Source organism: Macrobrachium nipponense, chromosome 32 (assembly GCF_015104395.2).
Source record: "Macrobrachium nipponense isolate FS-2020 chromosome 32, ASM1510439v2, whole genome shotgun sequence".
Lineage (NCBI taxonomy): Eukaryota > Metazoa > Arthropoda > Malacostraca > Decapoda > Palaemonidae > Macrobrachium > Macrobrachium nipponense.
The window spans coordinates 32,415,006-32,434,301 of NC_061094.1; the positions used below are offsets into that span (position 1 = coordinate 32,415,006).

General features: G+C 42.4%; 1 protein-coding gene across 1 annotated transcript in view; it reads left to right on the forward strand.

The window, feature by feature from the left end:
- Positions 1 to 1,480: 1,480 nt before the first annotated feature.
- Positions 1,481 to 19,296, forward strand: part of LOC135207322 (isocitrate dehydrogenase [NAD] subunit gamma, mitochondrial-like) — a gene marked incomplete at its 5' end in the record, with an annotated part of 40,965 nt that continues 23,149 nt past the window's right edge. The window contains 5 exon segments of the mRNA XM_064239021.1: positions 1,481 to 1,516; positions 1,880 to 1,986; positions 2,236 to 2,352; positions 11,212 to 11,395; positions 15,011 to 15,144. Coding sequence (XP_064095091.1) covers positions 1,481 to 1,516; positions 1,880 to 1,986; positions 2,236 to 2,352; positions 11,212 to 11,395; positions 15,011 to 15,144 — 578 coding nt within the window.

Consider the following 19,296-nt stretch of genomic DNA (forward strand, 5'->3'; position numbering starts at 1 on the left):
GAAGAATGAAAAATCCTTCGAACCCTTGCCGAAGACTTTCGAGATCAAGGGTATGTCAAGTCTGGTGGGCCAAGAACCAGAGAGTGTCCTGTGCCCGGTCAGGGCTCTCAAGTTCTATGGACATAGAACAAAAGAGGTAAGAGGTCCCTCTAGGTAATCTCTGGTGCTCTGTGAGAGACCAAGGAGTTACCTTTATCGAAGAATGCTGTTGCTTTCTTTCTAAGGGACGTCATTAAGGAGGCTCATTCATCTTTCCAGAAGACTGATTTGAGCCTCTTACGAGTGAAAGCGCACGAAGTTCGAGCTGTCGCTACCTCTCTTGCCTTCCCAAAGAACATGTCAATCAAGGACATTCTTGATTGCACCTTTTGGAGGAGTAACTCCGTCTTCGCCTCACATTACCTAAGGGATGTGAGAACGATTTATGACGATTGTAATGCACTGGGGCCATACGTTTCTGCGGACACAGTCTTGGGGTCCGGAAGTAGCTCTTTCCCTATCCCTTAGTTAGGATTAGGTTAGTTTTGTTGTTGTGTTTTTTAGGTTGGTGGGAGTCTTATGTGAAGATCTCCCATCCTTTAGTTAGTTTTTAAGGGGTTTTTGTGAATAGTTGTCAGGTGGTGGTCAGTTGCTTCGTTGCCCTCATATGTATGGCCTCGATGGTCTTGTCATGTGGAGGTCTCGTACACCGTTGACAGATATCCAGAGCGCACCAGCCACTACAGGTCTCCACCTGGCTGGCAACTCTGATTTAAGCAAAAGCAGCCTTTAGTGACAGTAATCACATAGTCTACTTTGCAAACAGGTGAGGAACCAAGATGTATATCATCTACTTAATTTAAGTTTCCTAAAAAATCCTATTCTGTCTCTTCCCACCATCCGAAGGTGGGATTCAGCTATATATATATCTGTCAGGTAAGTGGCATGAACAAAATGTTATTGTTATTATACAATTAAGTTTGTTCATACTTACCTGGCAGATATATATAATTAAAGTGCCCGCCCTCCTCCCCTCAGGAGACAGAGGCATTAATAAAAAATATGAATAGAAAATGGGAATGGTTCCTGATATCCGCCTCCCAGCGGCGGGAATGGGTACTACCACCTGGCCGCCCACTGCGTGTGCCGCGAGTTTTGAAATTCTGTCGGACTTCAGAAAATACAGCTATATATATATCTGCCAGGTAAGTATGAACAAACTTAATTGTATAAATAACAATAACATGTTCAGTTTTCTAGTCATAGTAACATCAGTTTGTGGACAGATTGTTATATCAGGAGTGAGTAATTTTTGAAATAACCGAAACCTCTCGCCATTATATAGCTTTTACTTCTGTGCCAGCCGATAGTAAAATCTATATAATGGAGAGTAAAGTATTTAAAAAAATCAATCTTAAGATAAGTATTTATATTTTATATTTCTGACCACAGTTCTGGGTTTATGCATTTTTTTTTTCAAATGTGCTCTCTTACTTTTCAGGCACCAAATTTCTCACAAAAGAGGACATTCACAGCAGTAAGTGGTTTATGCTACATTACAGATAGTGACATTTGCCATATATTTCTTTCATTTCATACAAATAGTTAATTTGTTAGAGAAAATTTCATTTTTGTAGTTGTTCAAAACATTTCTTCCAGCAAAAGTCTGAATGGGCAAGGCTAGATCAAATAAGTAGTGTTGTACAAGTGTAGTAAGTTATTGATATTTTGACAAATTAATATTATCAAATTATAATAACTCTATCAGTAGTATTCATAAAAAGGACTAAGTTTCAGATGGAATGAAGTTTTTTAAATCTGAAAATCTTGACAGAGCAGTTCCTGGACTGAGTGAACATATGTAACTGCCCTTCATAACATCATTTATTATTCCTATCAGGCAAAACCCTTCCCTGTTGCTCAATATGGAGGCCGCTTCACAGTTACTATGGTACCTGGAGATGGAATTGGACCAGAAATGATGGGTTATGTTCAGAATATATTCAGGTACAGCAATTGCAAAACTTTTCATTTTGTGCTATTTTAGTTAATGCAGCTAAATTTTATCATACGTATCTTTGAACAAGGCAGATACTATGTGTGTTGTACTTTATAAAGATGTGTTGCTGGAAATGTTTTATTGTATCATTTAAATATTTTTTGGAGTATCTAAATTTTTCATAAAGAGAAATGGTCTAGAATTACTGCATATGGGATGTTTCTTTGTTGCTTTTAATACTTATTTTATTTTTGTAGATATGCTGGTGTACCTGTAGATTTTGAAGAAATTCAGTTAACCAAGGATTCATCTGATGAAGATTTTGTTGATGCATTGATTTGCATTAAAAGAAATGGAGTAGCCCTTAAAGGTTAGTTATTAAGCATTTAAAGAAATAATTTGAATAATTTTGCAGTGTACTATATTCATACTTGCAATTTTCTTAAGACTATATTATTCAGAATAATCAGTACATATTAGCGAAGAATAGTTATTGGTAGGCAAAAGAAGTTGAATATTTATTCTGGTGAACATCCATATGTAGAGGGAGCCCTTATTGCTTCATAGGCATTGCTACATATGCTGCTGTATTACACATATGCATTGTTATTAGCTGTGATATTATTATTGTAATTATTATTTTATAATAGTCAGTGAGTCCAGTGTGCCACATTTTGAGTTTTTTAGTATCTTCCTAAATGAGAGGTGGAAATTAGAACAGGGTAAAGTTAGATTTGGAAAGATTGGTAGGATGGGCCCAAAGAGAATTACTAATGAAAAGTAAATTGCAGAAAGTAACATGCATGCTGTGTTGCCATGCATAGCCATTTACATATTAATTTTTAACAAATGGCCTCATTGTCAGTGGCCTTGAACTTCACCACCAGAGAACCTTAAACTAATGAATCAACCTTTTTGGGGAGTGTACTAGCACTACCAATGGAAGTGCTACCCTGATAAGCACCAATAGCACAGTGGTATACCTGTTTAGCCCCACTCTCTTTCCATAATAGACTTTGTAAGTGAAATGTATTGTTCAGAATTAAAACAGTTCATTTTTGTACATGAAACTTCCCTGCCCCAGTATATACTTAGCTTAGGTCTCTGACGTCACGACAGAAAATTCAAAACTCGCGGCACACGCTACAGGTAGGTCAGGTGATCTACCTTACCCGCCCGCTGGGAGGCGGGTGTAAGAACCAGTCCCCCTTTCCTGTCAGATTATTTTCTGTCGCCGGCTGGACAACACCTGTTGTTCAGTCCTTACGATAGTTAAAATTCGTTCTCGTTGCCGACGATTTGGATTTTGGTGAAGTACCCTTTGTTTGTTGGCTTGGCATACGCTTTTTGGACTGTTTTTTGGATTTTTTTCTTTTGGATTTCTCTTACATATCTATAATCATGGATGATTCTGAAGTTAAGAAAACCTAGTTTATTTAGGGTTTGTTCAGAGAAGGAATGTAAAGTTAGGCTTCCTAAGCTGCATTTGATCCTCACTCGGTATGTGAGTCGTGAAGAATGACTGCTCTTTTATTAACCCTTGCAAAAGAGTGTGAGAATTTGGATGAGGATGGTTGGAAGGCTCTCTCTTCTTATGTGAGAAAGTTAGAGAAAGATAGGGTGCGCAAGGCTTCTTCAAAGAGTTCTAGTAGATCGAGGGTGAGTGAAGTTGACGCTGAGAATCCTGTAGTAGAAGTAGTTCCTTCTCCAGTTTCAGCCCCTGCGCCCAGCATTGAACCCGAAGATTCGTTTTCGGAAGTTGCTTCTGGGAGAGCCTCGATCAGGAGTAAGGAGAGCCTCGCTCGCTCTCGACAGGTAAGAGTGATGATAGTGCAAGTTGATCAGTGCAGTGCCCCTAGTGCAGTGAGGTGCGTCTGACCGCTCACTAACGCTTCCAGGCCTAGACCTCTTCCCAGACTCCCAGACCCAGTGGAGGAAAGAAATCGAAAGCCGCAGGAAGGTTAGGGAGAACCCCCACCGGTCAGGCGTCCCCTCGGCAGTTCCTGTTGCTCGTTCCCAGGCTGCCTTGGATCGAACCAAGAAGGAGTTATTGCGCCAGTGCTTCTCGTCATCTTCGTCGCCTTCTCCTCAGCGTAGATGGAGCGCATCGGAGTCGTCTCGCCCTCTCAAGAGGCCCTGGAAGGAGCCTTGCCACCCTTCCTCCAGCCCCGATCCTTCGCGGAAGAGCCGAAGTGGAACGCAAGAGAACTAAGATTTCGTCCTGTTACGCTTCTCCTGTTCGCTCTCGGACTTCGTCCCCTGTAGAGGAGTTTAAGAGATCTCCTGCGCGTATCCTGGCGGGTCTGCAGGCGCAGATTGCGGCTTTAGCAGAGTCTATTGCCGGGACTTTCTCCTCGTCGGAAGGACGCCTCACTTCCGGTGAAGAAGTCTAAGAACGTTCCTTCGGCTAAATCTCCTTTGGCTAGAAGAGCTTTTGAGCCTGTTAGTAGGAGGTCAGAAGTGCAGGCTGGAGCTCGGGATCTTTCTTCCGAGTAGGCTCTCCTCTATCTTCCCAGCAAGAGTTGTGAGCATGTAAGGTGTAAGGAGCCAGGCAGGCGCTCTCCTCAGGATTTCCGCTCCTCTTCAGTTAGGCGTCAAGAGCTTGACAGACGTCAAGAGCCTCGTTTTCGTCAGGAGCGAAGGAAGAGTTCTTCGCTGGTGGCCACTCTCCTTTTGGACGGACGCTCGGAGCCTAGTAGGCATCAAGAGCCTAGTAGGCGCCAAGAGCCTAGTAGGCGCCAAGAGCCTGGTAGGCGGCAACGGAAGTTTTCTCCTCCGTTAGAGCACTCCCGATTGGATAGGCGCTCAGAGCCTTGTAAGCGCCGCGCTCTGACAGGGATTTCATCTGTTGGATGTTTTTCCTCTCCCCGTGGCAGGCGTCAAGAGCCTGGCAGGCGTATTGAGGATGGCAGGCGCCAAGAGCCTAGCAGGCGCAGAGAGCCAGATAGGCGCTCTCCCTTATCCAGACGCTCTTCTGTGGAGTTAGAATCTGTTTCCGACAGACGGGCCTCCACTTGTAGGCGCTCTCCTAGTAGGCGCTCCCCAAGTAGGCGCTCTCCTAGCAGGCGCTCACCAAGTATGGCTCTCTCCTGGGATGGAGCGCTCAAAGTAGGCGCTCTCCTAGTAGGCTCTCTCCTGGGAGGCGCTCCCAAAGTAGGCGCTCTCCTAGTAGGCGCTCTCCAACTAGGCGCTCTCCTAGTAGGCTCTCTCCTGGGAGGCACGCGCGCTCAAAGGTACTGGCGCTCTCCTGGTAGGCGCTCCCCGTGTAAGCGCTCTCCGGACCCGGTTTTTCTTTTTTTCCAGTTAGGCGCCCGAGTAGTAGGCGCTCTCCGAACAGGCGCTTCTCTCCAAGGATTAGCTCTCCTCCGGTGGGCAGTTAGAGCTTCTAGACGTCATTCTTCGGAAGAATTTGTTGCTGATTTGGAGGAAGATTTGCCCAAGGATGCTTCGGTTTCTTCGTATAAGAGACTTACAGACCTCCTCTTGCAAGATTTTGGGGAGTCTCTTTCGGCCGTTGCTCCTCCGTCTCCTCCGTCCTTATTTTCAACGACCAATACGGCTAAGAAGTCTTCGGTCGTTAAGATGAAGCCTACAGTGTCTATGAAGAAGGCTATGAAGAACTTTGACGACTGGTTGCTTTCAAAAGAAGAGAAGGGCAAGACAGTTTTTTCTTTTCCCCCGTCCAAGCTGACGGGTAAGATGGGGTTCTGGTACGAGTCAGGAGAGCCCTTGGGTCTAACTCTTCCCTCTTCTGCAGACTCGGACTTCTCTTCGTTGGTCGATTCCGCACGTCGCTCGGCGCTGAATTCTGCGAAGACGACGTGGGGTATGAGCGAGTTGGATCACCTTCTGAAGGGAATGTTCCGAGTCTTAGAAGTTTTTTAACTTTCTTGACTGGACCCATGGGAGTGTTGGCTAAGAGGACGCAAGAGCAAGACACTCTTTCGCCTGAAGACCTCCACGCAGTTCTGTCTTGCATGGACAAGGCAGTGAGAGACGGTTCCGGGGAAATTGCTTCACTTTTTGGTGGCAGGAGTGGTAAAGAAGAGGGCCGTTTCTGCTCTTTTCTTACCAAGGCGGTTTCTCACGCACAGAGAGCTTCCTTGCTGTATTCGCAACCTTTCCCCGCAACTCTTCCCCAAGAAGACTATTAACGATATCTCCAGCTCGTTATCAGCAAAAGCGACGCAGGATATGCTAGCTCGCTCGGCTAGAATTCCGAAACCTTCGTTTCAGCAGAAGACGAAGAAAGAGGCTCAAAGTAGGCAAGAACCCTTTCGAGGAGGACCTTCGTCTCGCTCTTCTTCCTCCAGAGGTTCGAGACCACCTAGAAGAGGAGGACCTTCTCCCGGTCTATTAGGGCCAAGAAATAGTTCGGGTGTCCTCCAGACAACTGTGGGTGCCAGACTTCTGAACTTTGCAGATGTCTGGGCACGAAAGGGGGCGGACAACTGTCCCTCGCGATCATCAAGAAGGGATACCTCATTCCCTTTATTTCGAGACCACCCTTGACCACCACTCCAAGGGCACTGGTGGCCAAATACAAAGACCCACTGATGAATCAAGCCCTCGCTCTAGCGGTAGAGCTGATGTTAGAGAAAGAGGCAATAGAGATGGTTCAGGAACCCTCTTTCAGCGGGGTTCTACAACCGTTTGTTCCTAGTTCCCAGAAACTCAGGAGGATGGAGACCGGTTCTGGACGTAAGCGCCCTGAATGTCTTTTGTGAAGAAGAGGAAGTTCGCTATGGAGACGACGTCATCAGTCTTAGCAGCTCTTCGTCCCGGGGACTGGATGGTGTCACTGGACCTTCAGGACGCTTACTTCCATGTGCCGATCCATCCTTCTTCTCGCAAATATCTCAGATTCATGTGGGAGGGAACGTTTTTTCAGTTCAGGGCCCTATGCTTCGGCCTTTCCACGGCCCCCCCCAAGTATTCACAGGACTGATGAAGAACGTTGCCCCAGTGGCTTCATCTCGAGGGAGTGAGGATTTCCCCTCTACTTGGACGATTGGCTTATCAGGGCCAAATCCAAGGAGAAATGTCTGGAGGACTTACGAGTGACGTTGGATCTAGCAGTTCTTCTCTGGGTTTGCTAGTGAATTTCGAGAAGTCACAGCTAATCCCCAGTCAAGAGCGTATCTATCTGGGGATTCTGATGGCTTCTCAGGTTTTTTGGGCGTATCCGTCCCCAGAGAGGATAACCCGAGGTTTGGAGAAGGTAGCAATTTTCTAGAGAAAGATGTATGCACAGCGAGGGAGTGGATGAGTCTGTTGGGGACACTCTCCTCTCTGGAGCAATTCGTTTCTCTAGGAAGGTTGCACCTCAGACCCCTACAGTTCTTCCTGACGAGGAACTGGGATCGGAAATATCAAGGTCTGGACTTTGCGTTCAAGATTTCGCAAGAGATAAAGGAGGATCTACGTTGGTGGCTAGACCCTCTATTGTTCAAAAGGAAGGCCTTTCCTTGCAGGTTCGGAACCCCAACCTAGTATTGTATGCAGACGCTTCGGACAAAGGTTGGGAGCTACTCTCGGGTCGAGAGAAGTGTCAGGCACCTGGATGGGGGATCAGGTGTCCTGGCACATCAACAAGAAGGAGCTAACAGCGATTTGGTTAGCTCTCAAGACCTTCGAACCACTCGTAAAAGGGAAATATGTCAGATCAACTCCGACAACACTACAGCCCTGGCTTACATTCGAAAACAGGGAGGGACTCACTCTTTCTCCCTGTACGAGACAGCGAGATCGCTCCTCTTGTGGTCAGAGGAAAGGAACACTAAGGCTTCTCACCAGGTTTCGTACAGGGGAGAAACAAATGTCAGAGCGGATCTGCTAAGCAGAAGGAATCAAGTCCCTTCCTCAGAGTGGACTCTGCACGCGGACGTATGCCAGGAGCTGTGGAGGACGTGGGGCAGGCCCCATCTCGATCTATTTGCGACCTCCAGGAATGCGCGGATAGATCTATACTGCTCCCCTATTGCAGACCCAAGAGCAGTGGCAATAGATGCATTCCTGATGGATTGGAGGAATCTGGATCTTTACGCGTTCCCGCCTTTCAAGATTATAGGGGAAACGTTAAGGAAATTCGCAGCGTCAGAGGGAACAAGGATGACGTTGATAGCTCCGTTCTGGCCCGCCCACGACTGGTTCACAGAGGTACTGGAATGGCTGGTGGATGTCCCAAGATCCCTACCTCTAAGAGTCGATCTGCTCAAACAGCCCCACTTCGACAGGTTTCACAAAAACCTCCCCGCTCTCAGTCTGACTGGATTCAGACTATCAAGAGTCTCGTCAGAGCTAAGGGCTTTTCGGCAAAGTCTGCAAGGGCTATTGCCAATGCACGTAGACCTTCCACATCTAGAGTCTACCAGTCGAAGTGGGATGTTTTTCGACGCTGGTGCAGGACTCATAAGTTTCCTCCTCCAGTACCTCTGTGACGCAGATTGCAGATTTCCTTATCTTCCTGATGGGAAAAATGCGGGTTGGTTGTCTCCACCATCAAGGGATACAGAGCATGCTTTCCTCTGTTTTTCGTCATAGAGGATTAAACATATCTGAGGACAAGGACCTCCATGATTTAATCAGATCGTTTGAAACGGTTAAAAGAACCTCCTCCTTAGTGCCTAGCTGGAATCTTGATGTCGTGCTGCTCTTCCTGAGGTCCTCAAGGTTCGAACCTCCCCATGCTGCTTCGTTCAGAGACCTTTCGATGAAGACTATTTTTCTCTGTGCGTTAGCGTCAGCTAAGAGGGTCAGCGAGCTTCAGGCTCTAGAAGGTGAGGTAGGTTTCCAAGGAGGCTCCGCGGTTTCCTCTTTTCTTCCGGCTTTCCTAGCCAAGAATGAAAAACCGTTCTTCGCCGTGGCCCAGGAGCTTCGAAAATCAAAAGCTTATCCTCCTTAGTCGGGACAGAAGAGGAGAGATCTCTTTGCCCGGTGAGAAGCCTGAAATATTATCTTCAGAGGAAGAAAAGACTTGCCGCTAATGAGAGCAATCTCTGGTGCTCTGTAAGGGACCCCAGTAGGCCCTTATCTAAAAATGCACTCTCATTCTTTATCAGGAATATTATTAGAGAAGCACACACTTCTTGCAATCAGCAACAGTTTAACCTTCTGAAAGTCAAGGCGCACGAAGTACGGGCCATCGCGACGTCTTTGGCTTTCAAGAAGAATTTGTCATTACAAAACCTTATGAAGGCCACTTTTTGGAGGTGTGAATCAGTCTTCTCTAATCACTACCTAAGGGACGTATCGATTACGTATGATAAGTGTTTTGGGCTAGGCCCTTACGTATCGGCGGATTCAGTGCTGGGGCAGGGAGCTGAAACACATCCTTTTTAATCCTTTTTCCCTGTTAGTTTTAAGTTTGAGTTTTTTGGTTGTACGAAGGAGGTTGCAGGAGGCAGCTCCTTCTTTCGTATACTAATGTTAGTATTGGTTAGGTGATCAGTTGTGCTTGAGGCTCCTTGCAATTGGTATGTGATAGGCTTCTGGCATGTAAGCGGGTTGATCCCCATTGACCAGATCCTGCTTGGATTCTGCAAGTAAGTGGACTCAGTTCCCATTGTAGACCCAAAGAGTTCTTCAGCCATAGGTCACGCCCTCGCTGAGACTCTTTAGGCAACGCAGACTAATAGACAGTAACTATCAAGTCTTCTGCCTAAATCAGGTAAGAACCAGAGGTTTATATTATGTATTCCTTTAACATGTGTTGTCCCCACTTTCTAAGTAAGTATGTGTCTCTTTCCCTCCACCAAGGGTGTCAATCAGCTAAGTATATTATCTGGCAGGGAAGTTCATGTACAAAAATGATATTGTTAGTATACAATAAAGTTTTGTACATACTTACCTGGCAGATATATACGATTGATGGCCCGCCCAGCCTCCCCTCAGGAGACAGGTGGAAGAAAATAACCTGACAGGAAAGGGGGACTGGTTCTTACACCCGCCTCCCAGCGGCGGGTAAGGTAGATCACCTGACCTACCTGTATAGCTGTGTGCCGCGACGTTTTTGAATTTTTCTGTCGTGAACGCCAGGAGACCTAAGAACTAAGTATATAATCTTGCCCAAGGTAAAGTATGTACAAAACTTTATTGTATACTAACAATATCATTTTGAAGGTCACAGAATCTGCATATGAATTTTTAAGTCTTATCCAAATCCTTTAATGTGGTGAAGACCGCTCTTGCCACCATGACCTGCTCGTGATGCCAAGGATGGTAAAGGTACGGGCAAGTGACTTCCCTACAAAGGCTGTTAGTCAAGTGAATATGTTTATCATGTACCATTACTCTAAATAAAAATCATCAGACATTTTGAGTATAAATTTAGGCATAACATGCATTTTCATATTTGAACTTTTACTGTGGGTCATGCATAATGTATGGGTATTATTTACCAAGAATATTTATATTTGATTCTAAGCGCTGTTAACATCACCCATAAATCTAAATAATCCAAAAGTCCACATGGCACATGGTCATATTCCTAATTTAGCAAGCTGGCCTTATGCCATCACTGACTCTAACTCTTGAGCAGCCCATGTAATTTGGTTCTTGTTAGCCATCAGTCATTTGTTCTCACAGCAGTTATCATTATCTACAATAAAAATTATGACTGCATTTCAGTATAATACCAAGTACCTGTTAAAGCATTACTATTGCACCTCTTCAGAACTAATGTCCTGGAATTTGTCATGTCGCTGTAGAATGATTTTTTATGTTGTATGTGAAATGAGAGGGCTGTAAATGCTGAATTCTTGCTCGTAGGTAACCAGAGTTAAAATGCTGACAAAGCTGGGGTCCCTTAGTAATGACTGTACTTCTTGGATGAGGTAAACCAAAATGGTTGAAGTTTTTGAACTAGAACTAGATATTTCTTATATGTACTGTTGTAGACAAAAAATTATTTTGGAGTACTGTACTTTGATTTGCTTTTCTTCTATTAAATTGTTCATATGTTTTAATCTTTTGGTTCAATATTATCATTCTGATTTGTTGTAATGTGCAATAGATATTGAATGAATTACAGAGAAATGCAGAAATTTTATTGATACCTATACTCTGTTACTCTGTTTTCTATTAGGAATTTTATAACATTGTCAGGAATTTTTATCATCACATTAATAACTGGAGAATCATGGTAATATTTCTGTATTTACTATTGAGTTATTATAGATATTTTGATTGTTGTTACCCTAATTTCATTTTGATTTACCCAGGCAGCATAGGAGAGCAAGTATATGGCGCAACATTTCTACTTTGTCACGCAATGTTGCTCTCAGGACTGAACTAGACCTCTTTGCAAATGTCTTACATTGCAAATCTTATCCTGGTGTGCGTTCAAAATACAGGGATGTTGACATTATTTTGGTCCGCCAGAATACTGAAGGAGAGTATTCCATGTTGGAGCATGAGGTGAGGAAAGAAATATAAGGTTAATCATATTTCAAGTGAGTACTTAGTAAAAGAATTCTGAATTGCAGAAATTAGTAAAGAATTTTAGTAAAGAATTCTGAATTGCAGATTGTCTTTTTAATGTATTTGCTTGGAATGATGATTGGAGTTTAAATATCCTATTTTCTTTTAAATTTAATTTTCATACAATCAACTTACCTGTCAGATATATACATAGCTAAGACTCCGTTGTCCCAGCTATGTATATATCTGCCAGGTAAGTAGGTATGAAACTTTATTGTATCAGAACAATAATCATGTTTCAATTATTAAATTAACTATTGGGTTTTGCAACACGGGGGGTAATTTTTATACAAGTGCTTTTTTTTTGCCTCATGCAAGTGATACTCTATGGTAAGAAACACTTACTGTAGGTAAATCTAGAACAAGGGTTTCAGTTAAATTACCAAGTAATTACATAGCTTTTAGTTTCTACTTGAACAACAGCTTTTGATTTTGAAATTTGCAATAGCGCTCATTTGTTTATGGTGTAGGTAACTAACGGCGCCCACTTTCAGTGAAGAATAGGTACGACATATCTGAATAGCTTAATTTGTTTCTGTCGCTCAATGACTGAACAGTGGTTGTTAGCAGCTTTGGTTTTGTTATGTTCAGGATTTGTTCAACAGATGGTCTTAGCTTTTGCCTCTGGACTAATTTTATATAGCTTAGTTTAGCTAGATTAAATTTATTTACTCAATTGTGACTTGAATATGTCTGACACTAGTGTGTCTAGTAACCGATATCGCGGCAAGGGCTGCAATACCAGGTTGACTTCATCCAAGTATTACTCATTCAATTTGCTATCATTACAGAGGACAGATTTGCTCTTCTGACCTAACTTACAATGAGTGTAAAGATTAGGATCAGGGGAAATGAAAAACTTTAACTACTCATTTAACCAAACTTAGTAGAAATAGACAGAGGAATGCGATGTGTCTTTTTGCGTTATGCATCTACTTTCGATTCCTGTGACTATTTCTTCTCCCCTATTCTTATTCCTCTTACACTTACATCCACCAAGTTACCTGGTTCCCAAGCTTCCGAACTCAATGCCATCGCCAGCCTCAAGAAAATTATAGTCCAAAAGTTTGGTCTTTTGATTAATTCTCTTGTGCAATTTGGAGCTTCAGTCAAGGTCCTGATGGACAAAGTGAACGCAAGCGATATCAGTGCCAGTTTAGTGCCAGTGACTAGTACTTGTCCCACTGACACTCCTAGAATTAGGTCACTGTCAGACTCCCCTTATCCAGGGAGGAGGCAAACCAAAGCTCCAAGCAAGGTCAGTGGGGTTTGCCCATGGGTAGTTGCTCCCTCAAATGAGTCTGTTGTATGTATCCAAGACTCTTTGGACAGCTGCGGGAAAGGTGTCCAAATAGATGTACAGTGGGGCCCCATTATTCATGGGAAATCCACCTATTAGCAGTATTTTTCTATGAGAAATATCCAGAAATTCCTGTTTTTTTTCAATTTCATCATAAAATAACTTTTTGTGATAAAACTATTAAAACAACCAGGTATAAGAATTTTTAGTGGGATATTCTTGAGTTTTATCTACCAAAATAGGCTGTTTCCATCATTTTTAGATGGGTTCCAACTATTTGCGGATTCTAACTATTTTCTGGAGGGTCTGGTACACATCCCCGCGAATACAGGAACAGTATCAACACTCAGATGACTTTGATAGCCCCCTTCTGGCCCCATAGATCTTGGTTTCCAGACCTTCTGGACATGTTGATGGAAGTTCCAGTATTTCTTCCAGAGAGGAAAGATCTTCTCAGACATCCTCATTTCCATTACTTCCATTGGAACCTCGAGCAGCTCGTCATTCGGGACTCTGTAAGGCAGTGGCTTGCCAAATGTTTCTGTCTGAGAAGATCAACTAGGAAACTATACCAGACTAGGTGGGCTAAGTATCATAGTTGGTGCCAGAAAGAGGGGCATAGCATTTCACATTCATCGGTTGCTAAAGTGGCAGATTTCTTCTTGTTTTTAAGGAAGAAGAAGAACTTGTTGTATTCTACGATTGCTGGGTATAGGTCGATGCTCAGTAGCATATTCAGGTTTCATCTGCCTGAGCTTTCAACCAGTAGAATTTTTCACGATCTATTAAGATCTTTTAGAATAGAACGTCCAGTTTTTCCACTTCAGGCCCCCTCTTGGGATTTAGCAGCTGTTTTGAGACTGTTGAGCTCTTCATTTTTTGAAGCTTTGGAGTTGTTATCCTTAGGAGAGCTAACCAATAAGGTGTTATTTTTAGTTGCTCCGATTCGAGCTCTCATATTTGCTCCGGTTCAAGCTCTCAAAGTTTATTTGTCACATACTGAGAAACTTTTACTTCTTCTGAGAACCTTATATGTTCCCCTTGGTGTCCATCTCCTTCTATTTCCAAAAATGCAATTAGTTTCTTCTTGCAAGAGGTTATTAGTCAAGCGTCGGATGGTTCTTCATCGCTTTTGGAGCCTTCTAGTTCTTCTTCGTGTCCAAGGGCGTATAGTATCAGGGGGATGGCTACTTCCTCAGCTTTATTTAGGAATTTTTCGGTGTCGGCGATCTTGAAGGCGGCTACTTGAAAGTCAATGTCGGTTTTCACATCATTCTACCTTAGGGATATTCAGTTTTCTTCAGAGAAGGGTTACTCATTGGGTCCTTTTGTTTCAGCCAACTCTATTTTATAATTAGCTTTGTATCATTGGGGTGTTAGGGGTTTAGGTAGTCAGAGTAAGTCTAAATGAACTCAAGAGTCTCTTGTTGGTCAGGATTCATATTGAGTGTATTTTTTTTTAGGTCTGAGGTTAGGCAGATCCCACCAAGTTGGACAACTAGGTGAGGACATACTTTTGCACATACTAGTAGGTTGATAATGAGTTACCTGCTTATGCTCCATTGACAGGTCGGGCTGAATTAGATTGATCCCACCTCAATTAAATTTTGTTTATCGGGCTAATTCAGGTGTTCAGGGAGTGTATTGCATTATGAAGTTTTCATAATAAAACACCTGAACACCTGAATGATTTTCACCCTCCTCCCCACTTCAGTTTTGATAGTGAGTGACTCAATTGGGGATGTTGGCTGATATTTGCAGCAGCATTCGCAACGGTACCTCAGGTAACTCATTTGACAAGATTTTACCTGCAGCATTGGTAGCACTGACAGGTAATTACCCACTTTGTGGGTAAATTTATAGGGATATAGTTCGGGCTGGTCAGTGACCAGGGCTAATTCAGGTGTTAAGGTAAGTATTTCAATATTAGTTTTATTATGAAAACTTCATTTTTTTATAAAAAATCATTTTAATATTGTGTGAATTTCATCTTTCATAAGGGCAAAGTAGGTTATGTCTAGGGTCCTTAGATTTGCACCATAAATTTAATCAGTGTTATTATATACACTTCTGCATAAGTTTAATGGCTTAAGAAGGATAGTAACCCATGAGTGCTACAAATAAGGCACAATTGTATATTCCAATTTTTATTTAACTTGTGTTGTATGATTATTACATACTAGCCTTCTTGAAGATTACTACTACTGTTTGGATTGTTTTTTTAATTTAACTTTAATATACTTTGTTTCCAGAATGTGAAAGGTGTGGTTGAGTGTATGAAAGTCATCACAAGAAGTCAGTCTGAAAGACTTGCGAAGTATGCCTTTGACTATGCTGTGAAAAATGGACGTAAGAAAGTCACCATAGTCCACAAGGCAAATATCATGTAAGATGCTACTTTGAAACAATCGTATAGTATTTAGTTTTAATTTATGTGTTGAAGTATTATGACTGCTGTAAATTAAATACTGTAAATACACATTCCAGCAGTAGCTTCTCTTGAAACTTGTTTGCACTGAAACTTTTGATCTATATGTAGAGTAGAATTGCTCTTCCTTGTCAATTTCTTTGGAATATAATTTTAGTTTTTTTTGTAACAAACCTATTACATGAAATTAATCCATTTCATGTTCTGCCAAATGATTCAGACAGCCTAGTCCCAAAAGAAAGCAGTACTTAATTGGTCACTATCAGGCAGCTCTGGATACATCTGTTGGTTCATTGGTTTTCAACAGCCAACTGGGTCCTTTTCATGTTGTATGTGAACCTGTTTGCATCTCGCAGATTACTCAGACTATTATCTGCTATATCCAAGATTGGCTTGTATTTTCTTCATTATTCATTTGTAATACTAAAGAACAAAATGTAGCTGGTCCCTCTCTCCCTGAAGGGGCAATAGCCCCTCGGGAGACAGACCAGCATTACACACAACACAGCCGATGATGAAGCAGAGGAAAAGGCATGAGGCACATCAACTGCAATTTGCATCTGTCCCAAAGGAATGTCAGCACGGAAATCATGGAAGGCTGTCTAAAAATGTGGACATCCACAGGACTTCTGGACTGGATAGATATGAAACAAATCACAGGCTTAGGTAAAACAACTGGCTTGGGGGGAGGAGAGCAAAGCTAAAGTCAACTCTCCAAGGTGGTTAAAGAAAGACGAGTGCGTCACAAGGTTCTAAACCTGGTTGGTGACCAGCATCCACCTCGTATACATGAGTTGCCAGAGGCCACAGATCACTTGCTTTACAGTTTTCGATTGTTTTTAACCTGTTTCTGGCTGACACTAGAAGATTATCCCATTGTTAAGACCTTAGGTTTGTTAGCTATGAAAAATACAAATTGATTAAAAGTTTGTCATTTTTCATAGAGTGTACTATTGTGGTATTTTTTTTGTTATACTGGACTACTGTAATATTTCCATTTTTGGTCTGTTGTGGTAATTGCCATCATAAGAATTGTTAATTATAGAATTTGTATAAAAATGCCTTCTTAATGAATAATAGATTCTTTTTTAATATATTTAAATTTTATTTCTTTAAATATAGTTTGTATATGCAATCTGCTGTGGTGAAGGTAGCTTTTTTCCTTCAAAAAGCTTGAGCAGTGCTTCCTAGCTGTCTTACAGTTTGTCACAATGCTACTCTGTCTATCCAATGCAGCTCTGAAGGTTGGTAGTGGAAAGGATCTGAGTTATGGTGTCATCCCATTAACTGTCCAAATGGATGTATGTAAGGTAGAACCTCACCAGGGATTGCAGTGTATACTGGGACATGGCCTGCTTTAGTGGGAGAGACACTGGTGATTTAACCATTGATGATAACATCATGAGTACCAAGAACTGGGAGGGCTATATTAGTAAAAAGAATTGTTATAGGCTTCACTTGTTACTTGGAAGGTGACAAGGAAAAGGAGACTGGCTGTTAAGGATTTGACTATGACCTGAACTAGATATATCTAGTTTTAATATGGAAAGACAACTGAAACACAGGAAAGTCATTTCATTAATGGAACTCAAGTCTGACCCAGCTAGGTTTTCGGGTGTTTAGCTGCTGCTTGTGATATCCAGGAAATCTCGAAGCATGAGAAGGCTCCATGTTCACAATAGCGCCCGGAAATTCCACACCCAACAGATTCAAAACAACAGGGGGCAAACTAAACTGGCTTTAAAAGGACAGAAGCAAAGCATGTCCTCTCTTAAAGGCAGTAAGAAAATAACTAACAAGGTCACGAGTTAAAGAAGGGTTTGTGGGTGGCTCCACATGACTCGTGACCAAGCACAGATGCCAATAGTCCCTTGCGTACACAATTTTTTAACTTTACTGGTTTCCAGCTGGTGCTAAGTTATTATCGTAATGTTAAGACCGAAGGTTTGTTTCGTATATGAACAAAGAGGATATATACTTGTCAAACATATGGCCTGTTGATCTTTAATGACTACTGGTACAGGGATATACTAGCAACTGTGGCACTCTGGTACATCAAATCTGCTCTGCTGAAGTAAGTTTCTCCATCAGCTCCTTAACCTGGTTTTGTGGAAAGTTGGTGTCCATAAAGTTGGACAATCAAAAGTCTAGTTTTAATGGATGATGACAACAAATATAATAAATAGCACTCCAAGGTTGCATCTCTTTTCCTGAGGATGTTTACTAGCCAATGCAGAACCACCCACAGCACCCGAACAAACACTGCACACAAAGAAAGCAGAATCTTGCTACCAAGGGCCACTCCTACTATTTAGGAATGACCAAAACTTCACCCTATGATTGCTATAATTTGTCATCTCTGTAGAGTTCTATTGAGCTGAAGACAGAAGTAGCTGGCAGTCACTTTGTGAGTCAGTCCTTCAGTTAATGAAGGCAGGTACTGTACTTGGCTGGCCCATCCTAAAAATATTTCACTATCTATTGCATCCTATCAGGAATATTGTCCGCTGTAGCCATACAAAGTAAGCTGGACCGCATTTTAGGCTTCATGAAGCCTACAGCTCCTATTATTCAGCCACAAACAACATTGTCTCCTGTTTCTTTGGCAGAAGAAAGGAAGAAGGAGATAAGGAGTCATCCTATGGCCTACAAATCGCTTCTTTGCTATTTTCTAGCGAATTTCTCCGACTCCTCTCCAGCAGCTCCAACTTTGCCAGTCTTCATATATGAGGGATAATCAAGCAGATTCGTCTAAGTTCTTTCTTTTTCTCCTCGTAAGGCATTGAGGAAGTTAACCTTTGGCTTTCAGAGGAGTGGGAACAGGGAAACGTTAACTTTAATTTCCCACCATCACGTCTTTTGACAAGGAGACATCTCTGTTAAGAGACCAGGGAGGCTCTCTCTTTGGGTATGTCTGCCTCTTCCCAGGGCGACTTTTCTGGACTCATACTCCACAAGAAGGTTGGCCTTCAACTTGACCAAAATAATTTTTTTGGCGTCGGAATTATACCATCTTATCAAGAATATCTTCCATGTGTTCAAGGTAGTGAGCTTCCTTGATTGGACTGTAGGAGCTTTGGGTTGCAAAATCAATGAATGTTAGGCGCTGGATGAGGACACTTTTACGTACCTTTCAGGAGTACAGTGGACCCCCCGTATTTATGTTCTCCAGATTCGCGGACTCACACATTAGCGAATTTCTCTCTGGAACATTTCCCCGCATTATTCGCGGAAAATTCACCTATTCGTAGTATTTTTGTATGAGAAATTTCCACAAATTCATGTTTTTTTTTTTTCTATCAGTCTCATCATAAAGTGCACTTTTTGTGATAAAACTAATACAAAAACCAGGTACAGTGGTCCCCCCGTATTTGCGGGGGATGCGTACCAGACCCCCCCGTGAATAGTTAGAACCCGCGAATGTTTGGAACCCCTATAAAAATGCTAAAAACAGCCTATTTTTTAGTTAAAACTCAAGAAAAACCACTACAAATTTTCATACTTGTTTTTTTAATAGTTTTATCACAAAAAGTGCATTTTATGATGAAATTTATCAAAAAAAACAGGAATTTGTGGATATTTCTCATAGAAAAATGCCGCGAATGCGCGAATAATGCGGGGAAACGTTCCCGAAAGAAATCCACGAATGTGTGAGTCCGCGAATCCGGAGAACGCGAATATGGGGGGCCCACTGTATAACAATTTTTACTGTTTTTCTTGAGTTTTAACTAACAAAATAGGGGTTTAGGGGATTTTTATAGGGGTTCCAACTATTCGCTGGTTCTCACTATTCGCAAGGGGTCTGGTACGCATCCCCCGCGAATAAGGGGGAACCACTGTAATTTCCTGCTTGGGTAAAGGCATCAGGGAGGGTTCCCGGGAATTGTCCTTTCTTTTTACGTTGGGCATTCTGAAAAAGAGAGAACTCTGTGTTCTTTCACCACCAAAGGAGTGTCTTAGACACAGAGGTCCGCCCTTCTTTACTCTCCTCTGGATAGTAAACACTTTTTTCCTGAGAATATAGTGATTCAGGTTGCTTCTGACCTTCAGGAGTCAACACAGGACCTTCTATCTCATTCAACCAAGTGCTGTCGTGATACCACTCCTAGC